General features: G+C 37.5%; 1 protein-coding gene across 13 annotated transcripts in view; it reads left to right on the plus strand.

The window, feature by feature from the left end:
- Positions 1-20,848, plus strand: part of AFF1 (ALF transcription elongation factor 1) — a 175,624-nt gene that overhangs the window by 118,041 nt on the left and 36,735 nt on the right. For 7 of the 13 annotated variants that reach the window (XM_026687924.2, XM_026687926.2, XM_087962838.1 and 4 more), the window contains 4 exons: positions 4,769-4,813; positions 5,812-5,898; positions 7,466-7,502; positions 9,681-9,732. In XM_026687924.2, the coding sequence (XP_026543709.1) occupies positions 4,769-4,813; positions 5,812-5,898; positions 7,466-7,502; positions 9,681-9,732 (221 nt within the window). The remainder of the gene's footprint in view (positions 1-4,768; positions 4,814-5,811; positions 5,899-7,465; positions 7,503-9,680; positions 9,733-20,848) is intronic. The other 6 variants (XM_026687925.2, XM_087962842.1, XM_087962836.1 and 3 more) reach the window with 1 other exon arrangement.

Here is a 20,848-nt window from a genome sequence, read left to right on the forward strand (position 1 = left end):
GGATCACTGAGGTAGAGTATTCCAGACATTGACCACTCTGTTGCTGAAGTCGTATTTCCTGCAATCAAGTTTGGTGCGATTAACCTTGAGTTTGTATCTACTGTTTGCTCTTGTGTTGTTATGGTTGAAGCTGAAGTATTCATTGACTGGTAGGACATTGCAATGTATGATTTTATATACTACACTTAGATCAGACCGAAGGCGGCGTAGTTCTAGGTTTTCTAGGTCTAGAATTTCGAGTCTGGTGGCATAAGGTATTCTGCAATGAGTAGAGGAGTGGAGAACTCTTCTTGTGAAATATTTCTGGACTTTCTCAACTGTGTTAATATCAGATACGTAATGTGGGTTCCAGACTGATGAGCTGTATTCGAGTATTGGTCTAGCAAATGTTTTGTATGCTCTAGTTAGTAGTGTGATATTACCAGAGAAAAAGCTACATAAGATTAGGTTAACAACTCTTCAGCCTTTTTGGCTATGTAGTTACAGTGGGCTCTAGAACTTAGATCATTAGAGATGATTACTCCAAAGTCCTTGACAGAGTTTGGATCATCAACAAGGTCTTGACTACTCAGCCTGTATTTTATTTTCTGATATTTTTTTTTTGCCAATATGTAGGACAGAGCATTTATTTGTTGAGATTTGAAGTTGCCATTTGTTTGACCATTCTGATACATAGTCAAGGTCTTTTTGAAGGGTAGCAGTATTGTCTGTGGTGTTGAATAGCTTTACATCATCAGTGAAGAGAACGCAGTTGCTCTTGATATGATCACAGAGGTCATTTATGTAGAGTATGAAAAGAGTTGACTGGGACAGGTGTGTTACATTCTCTCACTGGAAAGCCAGGAAATAATAGCTTTAGAGGAGATGTGAGAAAATATGGCCTCTTTATGAGTTGTGGACTTTTAATTCCCAGAATTCCTAAGCCAACATGTCTACTTCAGGAATTCTGGGAGCTGAAATCCACAAGTCATAAAAGGGCCACAGTTCTCCACCTTTTGCTTTAGAGGTTATTTTTATCCTGATGTGGAAACTGAAAAGATGGTGGAGTGTATTAAAATGAATAGGCGAAACCGAAGGCACATTTAACCCTATGTACAAAAGCAAGAGAAGTGTGGTGACAATGGAAACTTCTGCAGGTGAAAGTATAGGATGAGTTTGTGGACAAAAATGCCTCCTCAAAGCAAAACGAGCAAGAAAGGTTGGCCTCAGAATATCTCAGGAGGCGGGTTTTTGTTTTTGAAAATGCAGTGGCACATAAATTAAAAATGTTTAAGGAAGGAACCGAGAGAACATATTGTCTCCTTCCATCTAGTATTCTCCAGTTTCCATGAAAATGTTTAACTGTTTAGGCCTATGAACGTTGTGGTCTGCCATCTCCTTTGAAAGAGGCCCCTCTCTCGGTGTAGAAATCGAAGTCCACCTTGTTGGAGAGAAAATATGCTATGTTTACATTTAGCCTAGTGGCCAGGAGAAGGTCTTGTGAAACTTGGGAAATTTTGTGTGCATTTCACAGTGTTCAGTAATAGCTGTCCTTTTGCCTGCTTCACGTATCCAATGGGCATGTAAACAAGCTCCTTTTCTTTATTGACTGGTTCGGCAAGTTAATAAAAAAAGGAGAAAATGAATACATTGACTAGGAATAAAACCTTTCAGGATTGGGTCATAAAAAAATCATACAAGCGATATCTTGAACCGGTTTCCTTTCCAAGCCTCCGATTTCTTCTCTGTGGTGAAACAAATGTGTTTTGAACTCAGGAGGTGTTACTGCTTCATGGGTGTTGTAAATAGTCCTGTGTGCTTGCTCAATGAAGAGCAAAAGGAAAGACTTGCTGTTTGTTCAAGAGCACTTTGTAATACAGTAAAAATTTGCAGGAGGTATAGTTGAAATGTTAGCCAGGTAGCCATTGGTTTGAATCCTGCCATTAGATGAGAACTCACTTACTACTGTTAAGCAAGGATCTGTATCTCTAGATAGAGATTCAGATTCAGATTATACAGTAATAAGTGGTTCCTTGATTTTCTTTTATCTGATTTGGGGGAAGAAACCATCCACTTTAATTCAGGACTTAGATAATGAGGAAGAATTAGAGGAAGCCATAATTAATATACACCCATTTCTATCTGAGCAAAATCATATCCTCACTAGTTTTCTAAAAACCATAGCAGAGAGGAAGCCTTCCTCAACCTTACTAGAGAATGTTGTAGCTCATCCTCCTGAAAATATTTATTATTTCTGATGCTTAAATTGACATGCAAATGACAGGATTCCATCCTTCCAGCCAAGTCTTTCCTTTTTTTAATGATTCCTGGCTATTTGCAATTATGATGTTTGGAAATTAGAGGCTATATCAAATCAACTATGCCATTCTTCTTTATGATCTTTCCTAACAAAAATGAAAGCTCTGTGGAAGCATACATCTCACTTAAGAGGACGTAAGGGGTTGTAAAATAGATCTTGGGTGAATATGTAGCTTTAGTAGGCTTGGAGTTCCTTGCAAGAGTCAAATATAATATGATACAGTAAGTATAATCTTGCCTTGATCAAAGGCTTATTTTGAGCATCCTGCCTTCCACACACTGGCTCGTAAATACAGTGGATCTTTGTTTGGATATAAATCTATTCGCTATGCAATTTGGTTAAGATGGTTATGCAGGAAACAATGCATACTTTCTCTAAAATTATAGCCCCATGATTCTCAAATACTGTGATATTCTGACCCCTAAACTGATGAACTTCTGTGCTCCCCTCCCAGTAAAGCAAATTATTTCTTTAGATGAGTAATACTCAAAAGCCCAAGTTTGAGTTCTGAGGCAACAGTGTGATCCCCTTAAAGTTACTTACAACCTGGGAAGTCTTAAGTCTACTGTAAAATTTGTGAATCAGTCCTACAACTTAACTTTGGGAAAACATGTGCATTGATAGCAATGGAGGAGAATATTTGTAGCTCAGTGTTGAGATGATTTGTCCTTGGTGCTCTCTGAGGCTTGGTTGTTTCCTTGCAGACATTTCATTCCCCAAACTAAGTAACATCATCAATGCTAGTGATGCTAGTGAAAGCACTGATTATATTACCTAGTTTGGGTAATGAAACATCCACAAGAAAAGAACCAAGTTCAGAGAGCACTAAGGACCCTTCCATTTCAACGCCGAGCTACAAAAGTTTTCCTTTATTGGATGGGCTCAGTTACAGAAGGACCTTCATGTGCATTGATAGCTGCTAAAAGATGGAAAGATGTAAAATTACTAAAAAATATTACCAAAAAGACAAAACAAAACATTTGATTTTGGGTTGAAAAATTTAAAAAAGACTGGTCACTAGGGAGAGCTTTCCTAGAATGACTGGCCTAGTGTGAAGGCATGGAATACTTTCATTAATACTTTTTGATAAATAATGCACAGAATGATAAGTTAATGTTAATCTGATATTGAATTATCAAGAAGATGGAGGACTGAGGAAACAGCATGCAAAAATGAGTAAGGGAGCAGGATGAAGAGAGGGAGAATGTAACAGATGAAACGTGCAGAGTTTGTGTGTTGGGGTGAGGAATTTCTATACCAGGGGTGTCAAACTCGCGTTGTCACATCGTCATCACATGACGTATCATGACTTTTTCACCCTTTGCTAAACCAGGGGTGGGTGTGGCCAGCATATGACGCATCTGGTCAACAGGCTGCGAGTTTGACACCCCTGCTCTACACAATCCAGCAAATTAAGGATTGTACTGTGGTTGCTGTGAACAATGGAGATGAGAGAGATCAGGTCCCCAAAAGACCAAAGATATGGGAGGACTCCTCTAAATGTTCATATTGGTTTTTAAATTTCTCACCAAAATTTTGGTTTTAGATTTCTTGTTATTGCTAGATTACTCTGGTACTTTATACAGTGCTTAGTTATGAATGTTATTTCTTAAAGATTTCCCTCCCCCCCTTAATTTTAAGCAGTTGTCTTAAGCACTTGCCTTCTGTTGGAAGAAGCTTGGCTCTATTTCACTGTTGGAAGCTAAAACATGTTGGAATAATATGCTGGAATCATGCCGAGACTTGCCTTATTCTCAGTACTAGGGATGAAAATTACTTCCCTCTGAAGGCTGGAGCATTTAAGCATGTGTGTGATGGATGGAGGTGAATTTCTGAGCATTCAGAGCAGTGATGGGGTGTGGCATCAGTCTTGAAAGAAACAGGGGGGAAAAACCCGTTTCAGCTATAGTTGAAGCGGGATTATTCTTTGGAGAATAGCCTCTAATGGCAGTTAGTAGAGCTATTTCTCAAGAGAGCAGCTTCCTGTGGTGAATATATTGTGTGCTTTCCAGGCAGCAGCAAAAATAGTTCACGACAGTGATGGCATGGTGTGAGACATTCTTTCTTAAAGCATGAAACTCAGCTTTGACTTGCAGATGAAATAACTCCTCTCCATGCAGGAATTCCTATTAGTGTGGGTTAAGGTAACCTATCATAACTTCAGCCAGTTAAATAGCACATTCACTTATTGCTCACTGTTGGGCCTAGCTCTGTCATCTGTAGTCTTTATGCAGATTTTGCTGTATAGTTTTAACTGAAGACCCGTAAAAAAAAAAGTCTCCTTTTAACCCAAAAAGTAGGGAGAGAAAATTCTGTCTTTAAACAGAGCTTTTCGTGCCAACATTCACCACTCCTGTTTTCTCTTGCAATAGATACTGCAAATCAAATCTTTGTATTGTGATTTATCTTTCTGTACATGAACGTCCTCCTAATTCATGGATTTACCATACCTCTCTTTATGTTTTTCAGCAGTCTTACTCCAATGAAGCCCATTGTGTTGAAGAAATTTTGAAGGTGAGTATATTCACATTAAGAGGAAGAAGATGCCACAAAGAAAGCAGAACTAGTTTCATGTTGTTTTTTAAACTACTGGGTCATCCTTATTTTCTTCACCCACCCCCTCTATAATGCTATTCATGCTTCTTTGCTGCAGAATTTAATCAGTAGGCTTCAAGCAGAACACCATCTTGGATATTTTAAATAATTTCTGGTTTCAGACCCCACCCTCACCCACCCCCCAAAAATAGAAGGACTAAAAAAAAAAACACATTGCCTGTGTTTATCCAAGTGGTGGAGCTATCATTCGCTGAAATTTTGGCTTATTTGTTACAGAAAAAGCATTGTTGTTTCCTGCTGGGCTCTTCGTCTTAGCACAGATGACCAAGAACTTCCTGTCCAAGCTTAAACTTTATAAGGGAATCCAATTTGTGGCTTTGTTTTATCTTTAATAATGCTGGAATCCCAAAGATAATTTGGCTTCAAACTTCGGCTTGTTGGAAGAAATACAAGTTGGGAATCAAAGAAAACACTGATTTTATTTTGATTGGGTTTCCTTCTTAAAAAAAAAATACTTTTGATTGAAGAGTTTTCCAGTACTGAAAGGTAGTACAAATTAAAATAAATAAAAGAAAGAAAGGGGTAGAATTTGGTTTGAGTTTCCTATGTATATTGTGATATTCCTGCTCTTTCTTTTAATGCTGCCCCAGACATTGCCATTATTTATCACATTCAAAACTGTGGGGAGGAATAGAAGATAAAAGAGTATGACAGGAGAAGAGAAGGAAAGCATGCATTCCTCAGAATGGATCGAATATTAAGAAATCAAAGTCTGACTGTTTTGATGATAGTTTCAAAGATCACTTCCAACTCTAGGCTGCAAAAGCCTTGAAAAATAATGTTTCAGTTACATCCCTGTGTTACCGTTGGAAGGTTTTCTTATTCTTTTCTCAGCTGAGGAAGTAATAAAATTAGGACTTAAGAGCTGATTATTGTTCTTCTCAATTTCTTCCCAGGAAATGACCCATTCATGGCCACCTCCTTTGACAGCCATCCATACTCCTAGCACAGCTGAGCCTTCAAAGTTTCCATTTCCTGTAAAGGTGAAGAAGCAAAACCTTTCATTCCATCTATGTGAATTAATGTATGAAAATGCATGTCATTCAACTGCTTTTGGCATGTGTTGTTTTTAGCAGAGAGGAAAAGTTTGCAGGACAAAACAAACAAGCATAAAAGGATAGTTTCTTTCATGCAACTGTTGCTTTGAACTAATCTCTGTGGGCATGTGAATATTCGTTATTTATGTTTTTGGCATCATTGTTTTGTTTAACACGTAGCTTAAAAGGTGAATGTCATTTTATGTTCAGGAAAAAGTAGCAATCTTCGTAAAAATCATGACATGTACAGTTGCTCCATAGTAGAGAGTCATAATTCAGAACTTCTATTCCCTTAACTCCCAAATGCTCTTGAACAAACAGACTTCTACAGCCTGGGAATATACTCCACAAGGGTAGATGCAACTCCCAGAATTCCCCATTATGGCCATACTTGCCTGATTATTTTAGGAATTGCGTAGGGCATCCAGAACAAATTATCTACACTAGATTTATTCATTGTGCTCAAAGACATATAATTCCTGAGTTACTTACTTGATGTCAGTTGCATTGCACTCATGTCAGAAGCATTTAAGACTTCTGGGTTGAAAGAATTAGCCAGTGACATCTCCGTTGCCCGGAAAACATCCAGTTGTGGGCATCTTTCATGTCCCCGACAAGAGCTGGAGTGAAGGTCAGGAGCTCACCCCATCCCAGGGCTGCACTCGGGTCTTGAACACAGGCTTACTAACCTACAACTTGGCATCCTAACCATGTGAGCCATTGTGCTCCATTATTTGATGTCTATAATCTCACAACTGGTATTCTTATTCCGTTTGTGCTTTTTATATATAGCTACCTATAGCTCCTATAACATCCTGGAATTGCTTACCAGAAGTTTGATTTTGTTGCCCTATTTCTTTCACACTTGAAAACATTTTTCTAGTGCTTCTTGTTCCTACTCTACCAGTTTTGTAAGCCATCATGAGAGGTGGTGGTATATGTCGGCATGTGTGAACAAAATAGTGTGCAAATTGTAGTAGATGACCAAGCTGGGCCCAAGGGTGGGGTGAAAGACATCATCAGTCTGAAGTCCGCATGCTCGCAAAAGAGACCTACGTCCAGCCCTCTTTGAAGTCCATGATTCTCATCTGGAGCCTTGACTTACTAATTCATATTCTTGGATGTAGGTTGCCTGGAATAAACTTGCAGTGCTTTCTGTACTCGTATCCTGACTCCTCATTTCTTGTGCCTGACAAAAAATAAATGAAATAAATGCATAATTTCCCTGTTTTCTTTTCTGTTCTTTTCCATTTAGAATGTTAACATTAGTGCTATGGAAAGTACTATGCAGTGTAATGATACTGTAATAATAATATGATGACAGCAATGATAAAGAAATAAATATTTATTATAATACAGAAGAAAGAGGAATGTAAATAGTGCAGTATTTTTCTTGCTAAACAGAAAAGAAAAGTGAGGCAGTAGCTTAAGTTTGCTTATCCTTACTTTATCCCTAAAATTATCGGGTTGTATTTAAAAATCCCCCACCCCCACCCCTTTTTCTGCTTTCTAGGAAACCCAGCAGACTGGATCAGTAATTCAGAGCCAGAGTAAGTATAAAGACCATAGTTTAAAGTTATAAACTACTGCATCCTGCTGTTTTTTGTTCATTTTGACAGATCACACAGAATTTATATTCATGTAACATGAAATGTGAACAAAAGGGTGGCTTCTCAGACTTTTGGCTGGAGATTAAGTAAAGTAGTTTTTGGTTCTGATAAGTTTTAGGAGATGAACCTATGGAAGTCATCAGATCAAAGTTTCTGCACCGAGCATCCGTTCCACAGCACTTCTAACAGAAGACTGTCAAGACTCTGATTTGTCTGCTTCATTTTTCCTCCAAATTCTTTTCTTGTTAGCCAATTATCTCTTAAAGAGTAATATATTTTACTCCTGTGTCCTGAAAGTTCATCTCTTTTGTATCAACTGTATGCAGTATTTTCTCCCCTCCATCTCAATGCTACAAGATTCAGAAGACAGTCCAAGCTTTCTTGAAATTAAACTGAGAAATATTTTCAGCATATGAGCAATACATTGTTTAGCTTCATTTGAAGTTTCCATGTTGAGATTATTTGAAGGACTTCTATGAAAGAAATAAAGGCATGCCACCCACCATCTGATAGGTGGCAATGCCTAGCGTTTCCGGATTTTGTAATGCCTGCAGAAGATGAGCTTAAAGATGCTAAGCTTGTCAGCAGGAGAGCTGACAGGTCAAGTTTGAGACCCCAGGTCCGTGCAACAGGGTGAGCTCCCTTTACTTGGCTTAGCTCTTGTCTACCTACCATCTGATAGGTGGCAATGCCTAGGGTTTCTGGATTTTGGTTAAAGTTTACTGACGAGGTTAAAGTTTACTGAGCTTTGTTAGCAGGAGAACTGACAGTTCGGGTTTGAGGCCCGAGGTCCGCGCAACAGGGTGAGTTCCTATTACTTGGCTTGGCTCCTGTCTACCTAGCAGTTCAAAAGCATGCAAACTGAGTAGATAAATGGGAAGGTAACGGCATTCCGAGTGTATTTGGCATATAGCCAGGCTGGCTGCATGACCATGCAAATTGTCTTTGGACAACAATGGCTACTTTGGCTAAGAAACACAGGTGCCTTAGAGTTGGACACAACTGACAGGGAAACCTTTACCTTTGCAGAAGAATGCCTTGTTCCAATTCATTGTTGAAGCTGTTTGGATTTAATTTATAAAAAAACCAAGGTGGTGGTTCCTATCTTTTATTCCTTTTAGATGTCACAAGGCATATTTATTTATTCATTATATGTTTGTTTGTTTCTTTATATTACACACTTTTTTACCGCCATCTCCCCCTGGGCAGTGTACAGTTTAATCAATTAAAAATTAAGCTTTAAAAAAAATAATAAGATTTTTTTTAAGATATATGCTACTGTGTCACTAGCACATTGCATAAGATGTGAAAGGAAAAGCAGGAAGATCATACGGAGATGGGAGCAGTGATTTAATATTGAAATCTGCTGCTTCAGCTTATTCTGACATGGAAACTACTACTGCTGTTAGAAAACATTATCCACCTATCCTTTAAAATGTAGTCAATTTGTATGTGTCTTATGTGACAATGTAATGAATATTGGAAGACAACATGGATTAATTCTGAGCTCTTCATAGAGTCTTACTCCTTTCTCAATGGCAGCCATTATCTCAAGCTATACTATTTTAGCTTCAGTCTGTTTATATTTATCCAACCTTATAATATTTAATGAGGCAGAGACAAATCAAACTCGTTATAAAGTTCCTTTTTAAAAAAATCCCTTAACCTGTTTGGAGGTAAATGTCTGTGAAGATTCTCAGTCGTCCAGTTCATAGTTGTCTCAATGGTGCTTTTTTCTTCAAAAGAAGAAAAATCCCTTCCCCTACATCCTCATCAGAACTGATGAAGCTTCTTGGATGAGAAGCAAAACTTTTTCTTCTTCTTCCTCAAGGAAAAAAACAGTCCAGTTGCCTTTTGAAGAAAAAAAAAAAAAGCACCTTTGAGATTATTTGGAGTTCCTTTTTTTTAACCTACTCCAGGGAATAAAAATAAAAACAGAAAATTTTCAGATCTGTAGTGTTGCCTAAGTCATAGATATCGTGAATTAAAGACCCCCATCCTAAATGTCATACACACAGAGAGAAATAAAAGAGAAAAGACAATAGAAAACAATGCAAAAGACCAGAAATGTTCATCACCCCAAATCTGTCTCTCCCCCCTTCCTCTTGTGTCTTTCAGAGCAGTGTGATACGCCTTTGAAGACTTTGTGTGTTTCTCAACAAGGAACATCGTAAGTCATTGCATTTTTTCCCCTTGGTGTGTTTTGTCATTCATTAGCGAAATCTGCCAGTCATTAGTGAATGAGAGCGAGATTTATTGCAGGTAGCTTTAACTTAATTGAAATGTGCCTACTACAGAAAGAACAACTTTGAGTCTGGCATTGCATTTACATGCTTCAGATAGAGATTCTGTACTTGCAGAAGTATAAAATTATACGGTTACTATAACGTTAGTAAACTTGATTACTCTTTGTGTGAAGTACTCGACAAGGACAGAGAAATACATTCCATTGGCTAATTAATTAAATTAATTATATTTATTTGAATTGATTAGGAAGATCAGATGTTCTTGAAACTTAATGTATTGGAACTTCGCCAGTTCAGTGGCTGAAAGGAAGCTGAAATTCTGAAAGATACCAGGTTGGGGGAAAGATGTTAATGAAATATTTGAGATAAGAAACCTCTCTCCGTTTTATAAACTGCCTTTATAATAAGAGTTTCTCAGAAGGCTGCATACAGTAGTAAAAACCTAGAGTTGAATAGTTTTTGCTTGAATTTTCAGATGGTAGACTTGTTTTAGCCTTTAGCCATGAATAAGGATATTATGTATTTATTTCCTGCCTTTATCATTTTTATGAATAACTCAAAGTGACAAAGATACCTAAAACAACTTCTTCCTCCTATTTTCTCCATAACAACAGCCCTGTGATTAGGGTCATTGGCCCCAAATTTTATTTATTTTATTTTATTTATTTTGTCAAGCGATTATAAGATAACAGGTATAAGTATAAACATAGTTATGAATACATGAAATGGATACATATCAGAAAAATAAAAAGAAACAATAGGATGTCCCGTACAGACCTCTTAGAAAAGGGGTGAGGCCAATTGTAGACAGTCTAAGGTTAAAGTTTTGGGGGTTTGGGGAAGAAACCACAGAGTCAGGTAGAGTATTCCAGACATTGACCACTCTGTTGCTGAAGTCGTATTTCCTGCAATCAAGTTTGGTGTGGTTTACCATGAGTTTGTATCTATTGTGTGCTCTTGTATTGTTATGGTTGAAGCCTAGCTTTTATATCTTAAAATGGGATTAAAACTCAACAGTTTCCTGGTCTCCAACCTGATGCCTTAACAGCTAGAGCAAACTGGCTCTCACACATGTGCAGAGTTTCTGTTGCAGGCTGAGCAGTAAGGCTATTGCAGTTCAAGAGATTTTGTATGTTATCAGTAAAAACCCAATTTATCTATGAAGAGCTGCCTCTTTGGGTCCTGGCTTAGACCTTAATCCATTTAGGAGCGTAGATTCAGTCCTTGTTAAAAGGATTAAAAACAGATCAAGTTAAAGTCTCAATCTGTAACCATTAAGAACAAACAACTGCCAATTGAAAATATATGGTATTGGGCTGAATTATCAGGTGTAAGGCAGCTTTCTGTATTCCTCTATTTCTTCCTGTAATGATCACAATCTCTTTTATTTGACCGAAAGCCAACAGCTATCTCCATTCATTTGAACATTTAAATAGGGATATTCTGTTTTAATTGTCTTGAAATACATGTTTGCCCTAAGTTAGCTGCCTGGAATCAACATGATATTCTATCAACTTTTTTAAAAAAATGCATAGGATACTGTTGAGATCATTTGGGTATTTCTAAGAACTAGTTGGTTCAGTGCAGAGTTGGCTACAATTGAGGAAAAATGGGCTGTCGGTTCCATGCAATCAGTGAGGGTTTTTTAAAATTAACAATTGTGGCAAGGTAAAGGTCATAAAATGGGGCCAAATTCATTTAACAAATGTCTCACTTAGCAGCAGAAAATTTGGGCTCAGTTGTGCTCGTAAGTCGAGGACCATCTGTATTATTTGCCCTACACACACACATACACACACACAGTTTATTTCTGAAATACAGGCTATAAATAAGATATTTTCCCTAACAAAAGTAGATGTTTGCCTTAAGCTTGACTATGTTTGAAATCCCAGGAATGTTTTAAAATTATAGCAGGGCATTCATTTATTTATTTATTTATTTATTATTTGATTTGATTTGATTTGATTTATATTGCCGCCCATGGTGACTCAAGGTGGCTTACACAATGTAAAATCATATTTAAAATAAAAATAAAAACAATAAGAACTGACAAAAAGAATCAAATAAATTAGTAAAGTGCAATAGAACATTTTGCTAGTATATCTTAGTTGCTGCTTTCTTAACAACCATTTCCAATTTGAGTCTCCTCCTCCGTAGACTCCAGTGTGATTTTTGTTTGGTTTTGTTCTGTGGAGAAAAAAAAAACAACAGAAGTGTGTAGGGAGATGAATGTATGTGGGAAGAAAACTCAGGGGATTTTAGAGAATAGCATTGGGTTTGCTTGAAGATTAACATCTCTGCCAAGGCTTTGGTCTTACTTAAGCAGACTGCAGGTTCCATCCTGCAGGTTCCATCTAATAGATGAATAATTTTTTCCAGTCAGCAACTCTTCAGGATTTGCCACTGTGCCAAACTATTTGTAAGTAAACAAAATGTTTACCAGATTTCATTTCTGCAGACAGGCTGATGCCGAAAACAAATGAGGACAAGTAAATAATAGCCTGTGAGTTATCCAAAAAAAAAAAAAACAACCCACCACATAATGGTTTTCTATTATTTGAACTTTCTAATGTTCCTGGAAATATCCCAGGCCTTCAAAAAAGTTCAGATGGTTTAATTAATCTGCTATTTTCCCTTGGAAATATTTGCTGTGTGCTATTGAGGGCACTTTTGAAATTTGCATGGAATTCCCACGGGAGGGCTTGTTATAAAACACTCAAGTTCTCTTCATCATTTAAAGAACAAAAAGATAGAGAGGTAAACCCAGCCATGGAAGAGCCTTCAAGCATCTCATTGCTTATTGCTTTCATGCATTTATTTTGATAGTACTTCCAGTTTAGATCATTGTGTGCTGGGTACACCAAAACTCAGTACATTTCCCAGCCACCCAGGAGCTGAAAATCTAGACCTGGGGCAGAAATATTATTTTGGAAAAGGACATCAGGGGCTACCCAAAAAAGAAGCAGCCCACTTTCTGAAGCCAAGAGGTTTCTTTTAATTTCTCTGTTCTTTAGGGCAACCTATATTAGCATTAAATTGAAAGCTTTTTCCTCAGGGGGAGAACTCAGTTGTGGCCATGAAGTGTTTTAAGCTTACTAGTTTAAAGGTGAGGAAGGGAGAAGTTTGGATGAAAACATTTATAGAATTCTAACATTTTTATAGGGTTCTTTTTTTATGTGAGTATGTTTGTATAATGCCATAGAGGTCGTCCTTGGCTTATGACCACAACTGGGTCATAATTCCATGGTGAGTTGGTGACGTTGTAAAGCAAGTCATCCCTGGACCCAATTTTTTAAAATCATTTTTACTATTTTAAGCTAAAACACCTGGTCACCAAGCAAATTCCACTTTCCTGACTGATCTTTCTGTCGGGGAAGCCGGCTGGGAAGGACGCAAATCATAGCCAGGTGATCGCAGGACACTGCAACTGGTCATAAATGTGAGCCAGTGGCTAAGTAGCCCGAATTATGACCATGTAAGTGCAGGGGTGGAGCAAAAATTGTAACTGCAAGGCCAGGTCGTAAATCATTTTTTTCCAAGGTCGTCAGAACTTTGAACTGTCTTTAAACTAAGAGTGTTAACTCAAGACCGTACTTGTCGTATGTGAGGGTTACGCCGCAGCCATATACTTCATTTTCTAGCAAGCATTTTTTTTTAAAAAAAAAGTACTTAATTTCGCTCTTTGCAAGAAAGAGAAGAGCAGTTACATTAGTGCTACAGTACTTACAGCAGGCTTATTCGAAAACAGCAGAGGCTAAGCTTGGCTGATCATGCTTTACTAAGGATAACATCTGTTTAAATTATGCCACTCCTCCACTTCCGGTTTGGGCTTCTTCGATGACGGACCAAAATTGTGATCGTGCACGGTTTTGATCCATGCTCGTTGCTGGAGCGCCCTGAACCGCCCGGATTCAGGGCTGAAGCCACCTTGTAGAGGTGATAAAGAAGGGGGAGCTGTCAGCGGGGTTGAGGAGAGCTGCATCTCTCCTCCTCAGCTGGCCATTACTCCCTTTCCCAAAGGTGGTTGCAGCGGTGGTCAGAAATGGCCACCTCAAAGAAGAACCCGACCGGACAAGATTGTGTAGGAGGAAGTTTAAAGGAGAAAGTTTGACTGACCGGGTTGAATGGAGAACATCTATTTAAGGTACCTGGAACCTGAATTTTAAAGACTAATACTATTCCTAAAGAAGTTTTTAAGCAGAAAAGGAAAAGGAAACGGAATTGGCTTTTTTCCTCTCACATTGACAGTTTTAATTGACTTGGAACGTTAAGAAGAAGAGATTTGAATAAGAAATTGATACTAGTCCACTTTGACATTAATAGGCTATTTCTAGCTGAAAATAAAGTGTCAAAGGGATAAAGATTCTTGGATAATTTAAAATTTTTCTTTAAAAAAAGAAAGAAAGCAGCGGAGGAAAAAAGGAAAAAAGAGGGTGGAATCTGGAAAATGGAGGCGACCACCTGGAACTTAAGAAAAAATCGATAGTGGAATTTTAACAAGGCTTGCAAAAGATACATTGTAGCTGAAACTTTGTTACAAGATAACAAAGCCCCTGGAAAGAGAAAGTGAGAAAAGAAGCAAGAAACTTTTGGATTATTGGATGATTCCTGGAATTTGGATGGAGGATCCTAATGAAACAAAATGAAATCAATTGGGGTTGTTTAAAAAATTTTAAAATGGCATCACTCCTTGAAGAGTTAAAAATGAGACTTAAAGAACAAAAAGAAGCACAAGAGGGAAGAGGATTTTTTGGCTTTGTATTTCAATTTTTAGAAATGGAGATCTTGAACTATGAAAAACAAGAAGAAACACTGGCAGAACAAGAAAGGCGGGACAATGAAGAAGCCATCTTTAATGACCAACAATTTTAAGCAGGGTAAAAAAGGGAAAGGGGGGAAAGAGAGTTAAAAACTTAAGCATTGAAGCAACAACAAAAAAAAGTAATCATAATATCAGGAAGAAGCAGAAGGGAGGATCACAGAAGGGAGAATCAGATAGAAAAGGGAATAAAAAGGGGAGGGAGAAGAAGAGAGGGAAGAGGGAAAGGAAAAGAAGCTACAAAGGACTGAAACAAGATATAGAGGTACAGGAAAAGCGTACAAGAATTAAAGGTATAAACCTATTTAAAAGACACAGAGACAATGGTTAAAATTTAACAAGGAGAGGATTCTGCAAGGGTGCATGGGATAGTATTGTTATATTAGAAATAGAAAAGGGTTAGAAAATAGGTTAGATTGATTAAAGTGATAGAAAGAATTTCTATTGATATGTAGTGGAATATTTGTTTGTAAAGAGAAAAAGGCTCTCAATGATTTAAAAAGAAAGTTTAAAAAAACTGAAAAGAAACATGGAAGATTTTTATCAGTTGACAAGATGAACTTGAATAAGAATAATAACTTTATTGACTACTGTTAATAACTATTGTTTGGTTTTTTATTTAAAGACAGTAAAAAGTAAAATATGAAATATGATTAAAGTGAAATACAACTGATATTACTAGGTAATGTTTGTTAAAAGAAATAGAAATGTAAAAGATTGTTATTAATATTAATGGCAGAGCTGTACTTGAATAGAATAATTATTCCATTTATTATTGTTATACATATATACACAGATATATATACATATGTACTTTTTTCTTTTAAGAATTTAGTGTGTATTTTTAAGGGAATGTACCAAGCAGAATTCGATTGAAAATAGGTATGTGTTATAAAATAGAGATTAGAAAATGAAATGTTATAACTGTAAAGGTGTAACTTAAATTTTTAAACAAGATTTGAAAAAAGATACAAAGGTGTTACACTCCAGTCTAGTAATTACAGGGGAAAATTTGTTTTATGAGAAAAGATAATATGAAATTGTAAACAGGACAGACGAAAGTATAAAAACATTGATTAGAAAGATTTTAAAAGATATGTAATTGAATTAAGAAAGGAATGAGATAATTTAAAATAAGGCGATAGGAAGTAAAGGGAAAAGCTATTGAAAAAATTTCAAAAATGGTTATATGGATTAGAATTTATAAGATAAATATGTATTGAGTTTATGTCTGTATGGAGAAGTGATAACCCGGGGCCACGCTGTTCTCAAAAAAAAAAATATTTTATTTATATTTGTGTGTTTTGTGAAAACTTAAATAAAACTTTTATTTAAAAAAAAAAATATGCCACTCCTAATTATGTTGGGGGAGGAAGAGGGGGAATGATTTTTTCCCGAATGAAATACAGGTAGTCCTCGACTTGCGACCACGATGGAGCCCAAAACTTCTGTTGCTAAGTGAGACATTTGTTAACTGAGTTTTGTCCCATTTCACCACTTTTCTTGCCACAGTTGTTAAGTGAATCGCCGCCATTGATAAAGTTAGCAACCTGGTGGTTAAGCGAATCTGGCTCCTCCCCTCACCCCTGTTTTGACTTTGCTTGTCAGAGGGTCAGAAAAGTGAATCACATGACCTTGGGGCACAGCAGCGGTCATAAAAAAAATCATAAACATGAACCAGTTGCTGAGCGTTTGAATTTTGACCATGTGAGACTATGAGGCAAAAGCAAAACGGTCATGAGGCACTTCTTTCAGTGCCGTTGTAACTTTGAACGGTCACTAAACGAACTGTTTTAAGCTGAGGGCTACCTGCACAGTAAATGTATGAAATCACCTACATGTTTTTGAACCGCGCAGTAAGAGTTCTTTCAAGGAAAATACACAATTCAGGCTGTTGCTACCAGGGAACCTGATGTTGCCCCTCCGGCCTGCCTCATCCCCCAGAGGAACACCTTAAATCCATATAATTAGCGACAGATTGGTTTTAGAGGAGCAGGAGAGGGGAAAAAAAAGCCAAGCTCTTTATAACTGAGGATGAAAAGGGATTACTCCACAGGCTTTCGAGACAGAATTGCTTGTGTGTCTCCCTGTGAATCCTCGGCCCATGCCTCGTGCCAGATTTAGAATAGCGGGCTTAGTTGCCCTGGAGGATTTTGTGCTCCGATATGAAAAACAGCTCCAGTGTTTTGTCTGCATCCTTTTTCAATTATGTCTGGACATGGAGTGTAGTCTTTGGACGTGGCTGTGCTTTAAAATGGTTAATGCTCTCCTTTCTCTTGCCAAGGAAAACTTGCATCCCCAGTTAATGAGAATGGATAATCACTCTGCAGAAGAAGCGTGGAAGAGATTCAATGATAGCCATATTTCCTTTTGTTATTTAATTATTGAGTCTACAGTCCTAAATGATCAGTATGTAGTAACCAATACACCCTTCCCTTCTTTCCCCTTCCCTTCCCTTTATCCTTCCTTTCCTTTCCTTTCCCTTTATCCTTCTCTTCCCTTTATCCTTCCCTTCTCTTTCCCTCCTCCCTTCCCTTCCCTTTATCCTTCCATTTCCTTCCTTTCCCTTTATCCTTCTCTTCTCTTTATCCTTCCCTTTACCCTTCCCATCCTCCCCTTTATCCTTCCCTTCATTTTCCTTTACCCTTCCCTTCTCCCTTCCCTTCCCTTGGTTTCCCTCCCCTCCCCTTCCCTTGTGACCACCTGAAATGCCAGCTACCTAGAGTCACTTCAGTTGCATAGCATAGCCAAATAAAAACAAGCAGCATTTGTGCTGGTTAATTAGAGGCTGAAATCCCTCTGCATCTGTGCGCCCAAATTAAGCATGCAGTTTTACAGAGCAAACATGGATTTCCCAAAAGGGTTTTTCATTCTTGACTTTGGCTCTTAAATTGAACACCTGGCTTTGCTGGAATGGAAGCTTCTTTTCTTGTTTACAAGAGCAGAGGGAAGCTCATTGTTTCTGGAGCTGGCAGTGACTAGAAGGGAGAGACCAGACAGAACCCTGCATGGAGAACACATGCTGGTGTGCGCAAATGGATATTTTTTGAAAAATCTTGCATGGGTTCTTTTGTTCCCCCCAGTTCCTGCAAGCCTAAAAATTCAATATCTTTTCTAAATAAAAAAAATAAAATAAAAATCTGGTGGTGTTCTTGCTACTGTCTTCTCAGCTTTGCGTGCTAAAAATTATATCTGCATTGCAAGTCAAAATTTAAGAGGACAGATTTTAAAATATTTGAGAAATATTCTCAGTACTCTAATGGGTTTTGAAATTTTACTGAACTTGAACCTCACATTTTAAATGTAGACTGTATCTGAAATGATTTGTTTGAAATGCAGAAACGAATGAGCTTTTGGGAAAACATAACTTCATTAAGTTTTGCTTTTCCTCTTAAAATTTGCTAGAAATTTTCCCTTACAAAATGTTCTTCATATATTTCTGGGTAGACTGATGACTAATGAATGGAGTGTTCGTCTTTCCCTGGCAAAAATCCAGCAATTGCAAGGTTGTTGCTGCATTATTCATAGCTTATCTGGAAGCTATTAATAATGTGCCAATAGAGACAGTTTGTGCCTGTCTTTTTGAAGAAACCCATGGTAAGATAATGGGAAAATAAATAGCATTCATCTTTGGACAATAAAAGTGGTCTTTTACAATGACATCTTACTTTTAAGAGAGAAAATGCATGCACAAACAAACATATAAAGTTCTCAATCTCAGTAACTCTTAAAATGTGTGGATTTCAATTCTCAGAATTATGTGTTTTCCTGCTAACAGTCATGAGATCAGTTAGAAGTAATGTGCAACAATATGCATTGCCAGGTCTGTCCATCCATCCATCCATCCATCCATCCATCCATCCATCCATCCATCCATCCATCCATCCATCCATCCATCTATCTATCTATCTATCTATCTATCTATCTATCTATCTATCTATCTATCTATCTATCTATCTATCTATCTATCTATCTTGCCTTTTATTTTGTATAGCATAAGGGAACATTGTGCTCCGTATTTTCCCCTAGCATCAAACCTTGTGACATGGGATGAACTTAGAGAGAGAAACCCAAAGTCACCCAGTTGGCTTCTATGTAAAGAAGCACTAGAATGTGGGGTCTCCAGGTTTCTAGTCCAGCATCTTAACCATTATATGAAAGCAAATGTACCAAACAAATGGCATGTGTATTTGTTAAGATGACCAGTTGTGGACTTGGTTCTTATTTCTACTAGCCCACTTGTATAGAATGAAAACTTAACAGTTCTGAACTCCTAGCAGGCTGTGGTTTATCCTTTTGAACGATCCCTACTAATGTTTCATGTAAAGTTCCATTAAACCATTCTTCCCATTACGTGCCAGATGAATGATGTGGCAACATGAAACCAGGTCCCTGAAGTCCAATAGTTAGCTCCATCATCTATTCTGCATGGTCTATAGATCAGTTCAGAATATCCATGAGAACTGATGAAGCATGGAATGAGACAGTGGAATGTAACAAAATAAATCTAAATCTAATCAGTACCCGAAAGGGAAATTCTGTAAATGCTAGAGTGTAAATCGAGTGAATGAAATAATTTTTGACCACTTTTTTTCTTTTTCTTTTTGCACTTCCTTCACTTGTGACTATGGTAAATGCACAGTCACCGCCACAAGATCCCAATTGAATGAAAGAATAATTGACAAAAATCTTGTCCCAGTTCAGAACGTGAGACGTAAACCTTTCTCTTGCATGCTTTTGCTCTTACAACTCCACAATTCTTCTGCATGCTTTTAAACTTCCTTTCCTTGGATAACTGTGTCTTGTTTGTTTGCAGTTTTTGTAGAAATCAATACCATAGAACCAGGAAGAAAAGGAACATTCATACAGGGGATCTTATTATTAGCTTCAATATGTAGCTGAACGATTGCCTTCTGGGGTTTTACTTATCCCGACATAATCCCTTGATATATCTTCTCCTTTACATAATAGGATTCATTGTACAATACAAATGCCGAAGGACCAAACTTCATTAGAATGTGTTTATACTAATCAAGGCTAAACAAGGGGCTGATTTCCCTGCTAGTAATTTTATTCAGTAACTTGACAAAGCCACAGAATTGTTTTGTCTCATATGATTATCGACTATGGAGGGTTACCACTAAGACTGCAATATACTGAAGGTATAATATAAATTATATGTTGGGTTGTTTTTTTCATCTGCCATCGGTAAAACAGGTAGAACTTCCATAGCACAATCACAGCTATCATCTGAATTTTATTTTACCTCAGTCCTGCAGATGCCCTTTGCTATGAGCTGTATAGCAGAAGGCTAAGAAACAAGGAGTGAAGAAGGGCCTGATCTCATTTCAAATATGAATCTTCATGGCTTTAGTTCTGCTTCATAGGATCGGCATTGGTTTTTAGCACCTGTGAAAAATAAAGAAAAAATGGTCCACGATGGTCCAAAAACACGGTTAATTTGTATTCTGACTTGGGCAGATAAAGGTGCATTGGCCCTCAAATACCCTTCCTCCCCCATGTCTGACTGGTACATTTGTATGCATAGACAGCAAAATATATTATGATTATGGTAGTGGTGGTGGTGGTGATGATGATGATGATAGATCTAGCAGATCTACCCTTCTCCCTGGATAGCCAGATACATGTTGATTATTTTGACTCCTCATTCAAATCTCCAGTGGGCTTTTTTTAAATAACAACCTTTTTTAATAACATGCAGGCTGGTTTTTTTAAGAAGCTGCCCTATAGTAATTTGGGGACATCTAGTCACGAGTCGTATAAACTTATTGACAAATCTCTCTAGTTTTGATTCTGAATCCTTTCTTCCTAGAGTTGGCAGGGATCAAAGCTAAGATTTTTTCATGCAAAATGTGTGTAAATTTCAGCTGCTTTTCATTCTGAAGGAGAAATATTGATAGAAATGATTACAGGAATTTTCAGTCACTTTTCTTTCGTACTGTAATAAAAAAAAACAGTTTAAAGAGCTGTGGTGGTGCAGTGGTTAGATTGCAGTATTGCAGGCTAATTGTGCAGTTCGATTCTCACTGGCTCAAGATTGGCTCAGCCTTCCATCCTTCTGAGGTTGGTAAAATAAGGACCCGGATTGTTGAGGGCAACATGCTGACTGTAAACCGCTTAAAGACGGCTGTAAAGCACTGTGAAGCAGTATATAAGTCTGCTATTACTATTTCCTGGACTGATGTTGATGAAAACTTAGA

This window comes from Notechis scutatus, chromosome 4, assembly GCF_049901735.1.
Source record: "Notechis scutatus isolate UNSWTSFEM ecotype Mainland chromosome 4, rNotScu1.2, whole genome shotgun sequence".
In the NCBI taxonomy this organism is placed as follows: domain Eukaryota; kingdom Metazoa; phylum Chordata; class Lepidosauria; order Squamata; family Elapidae; genus Notechis; species Notechis scutatus.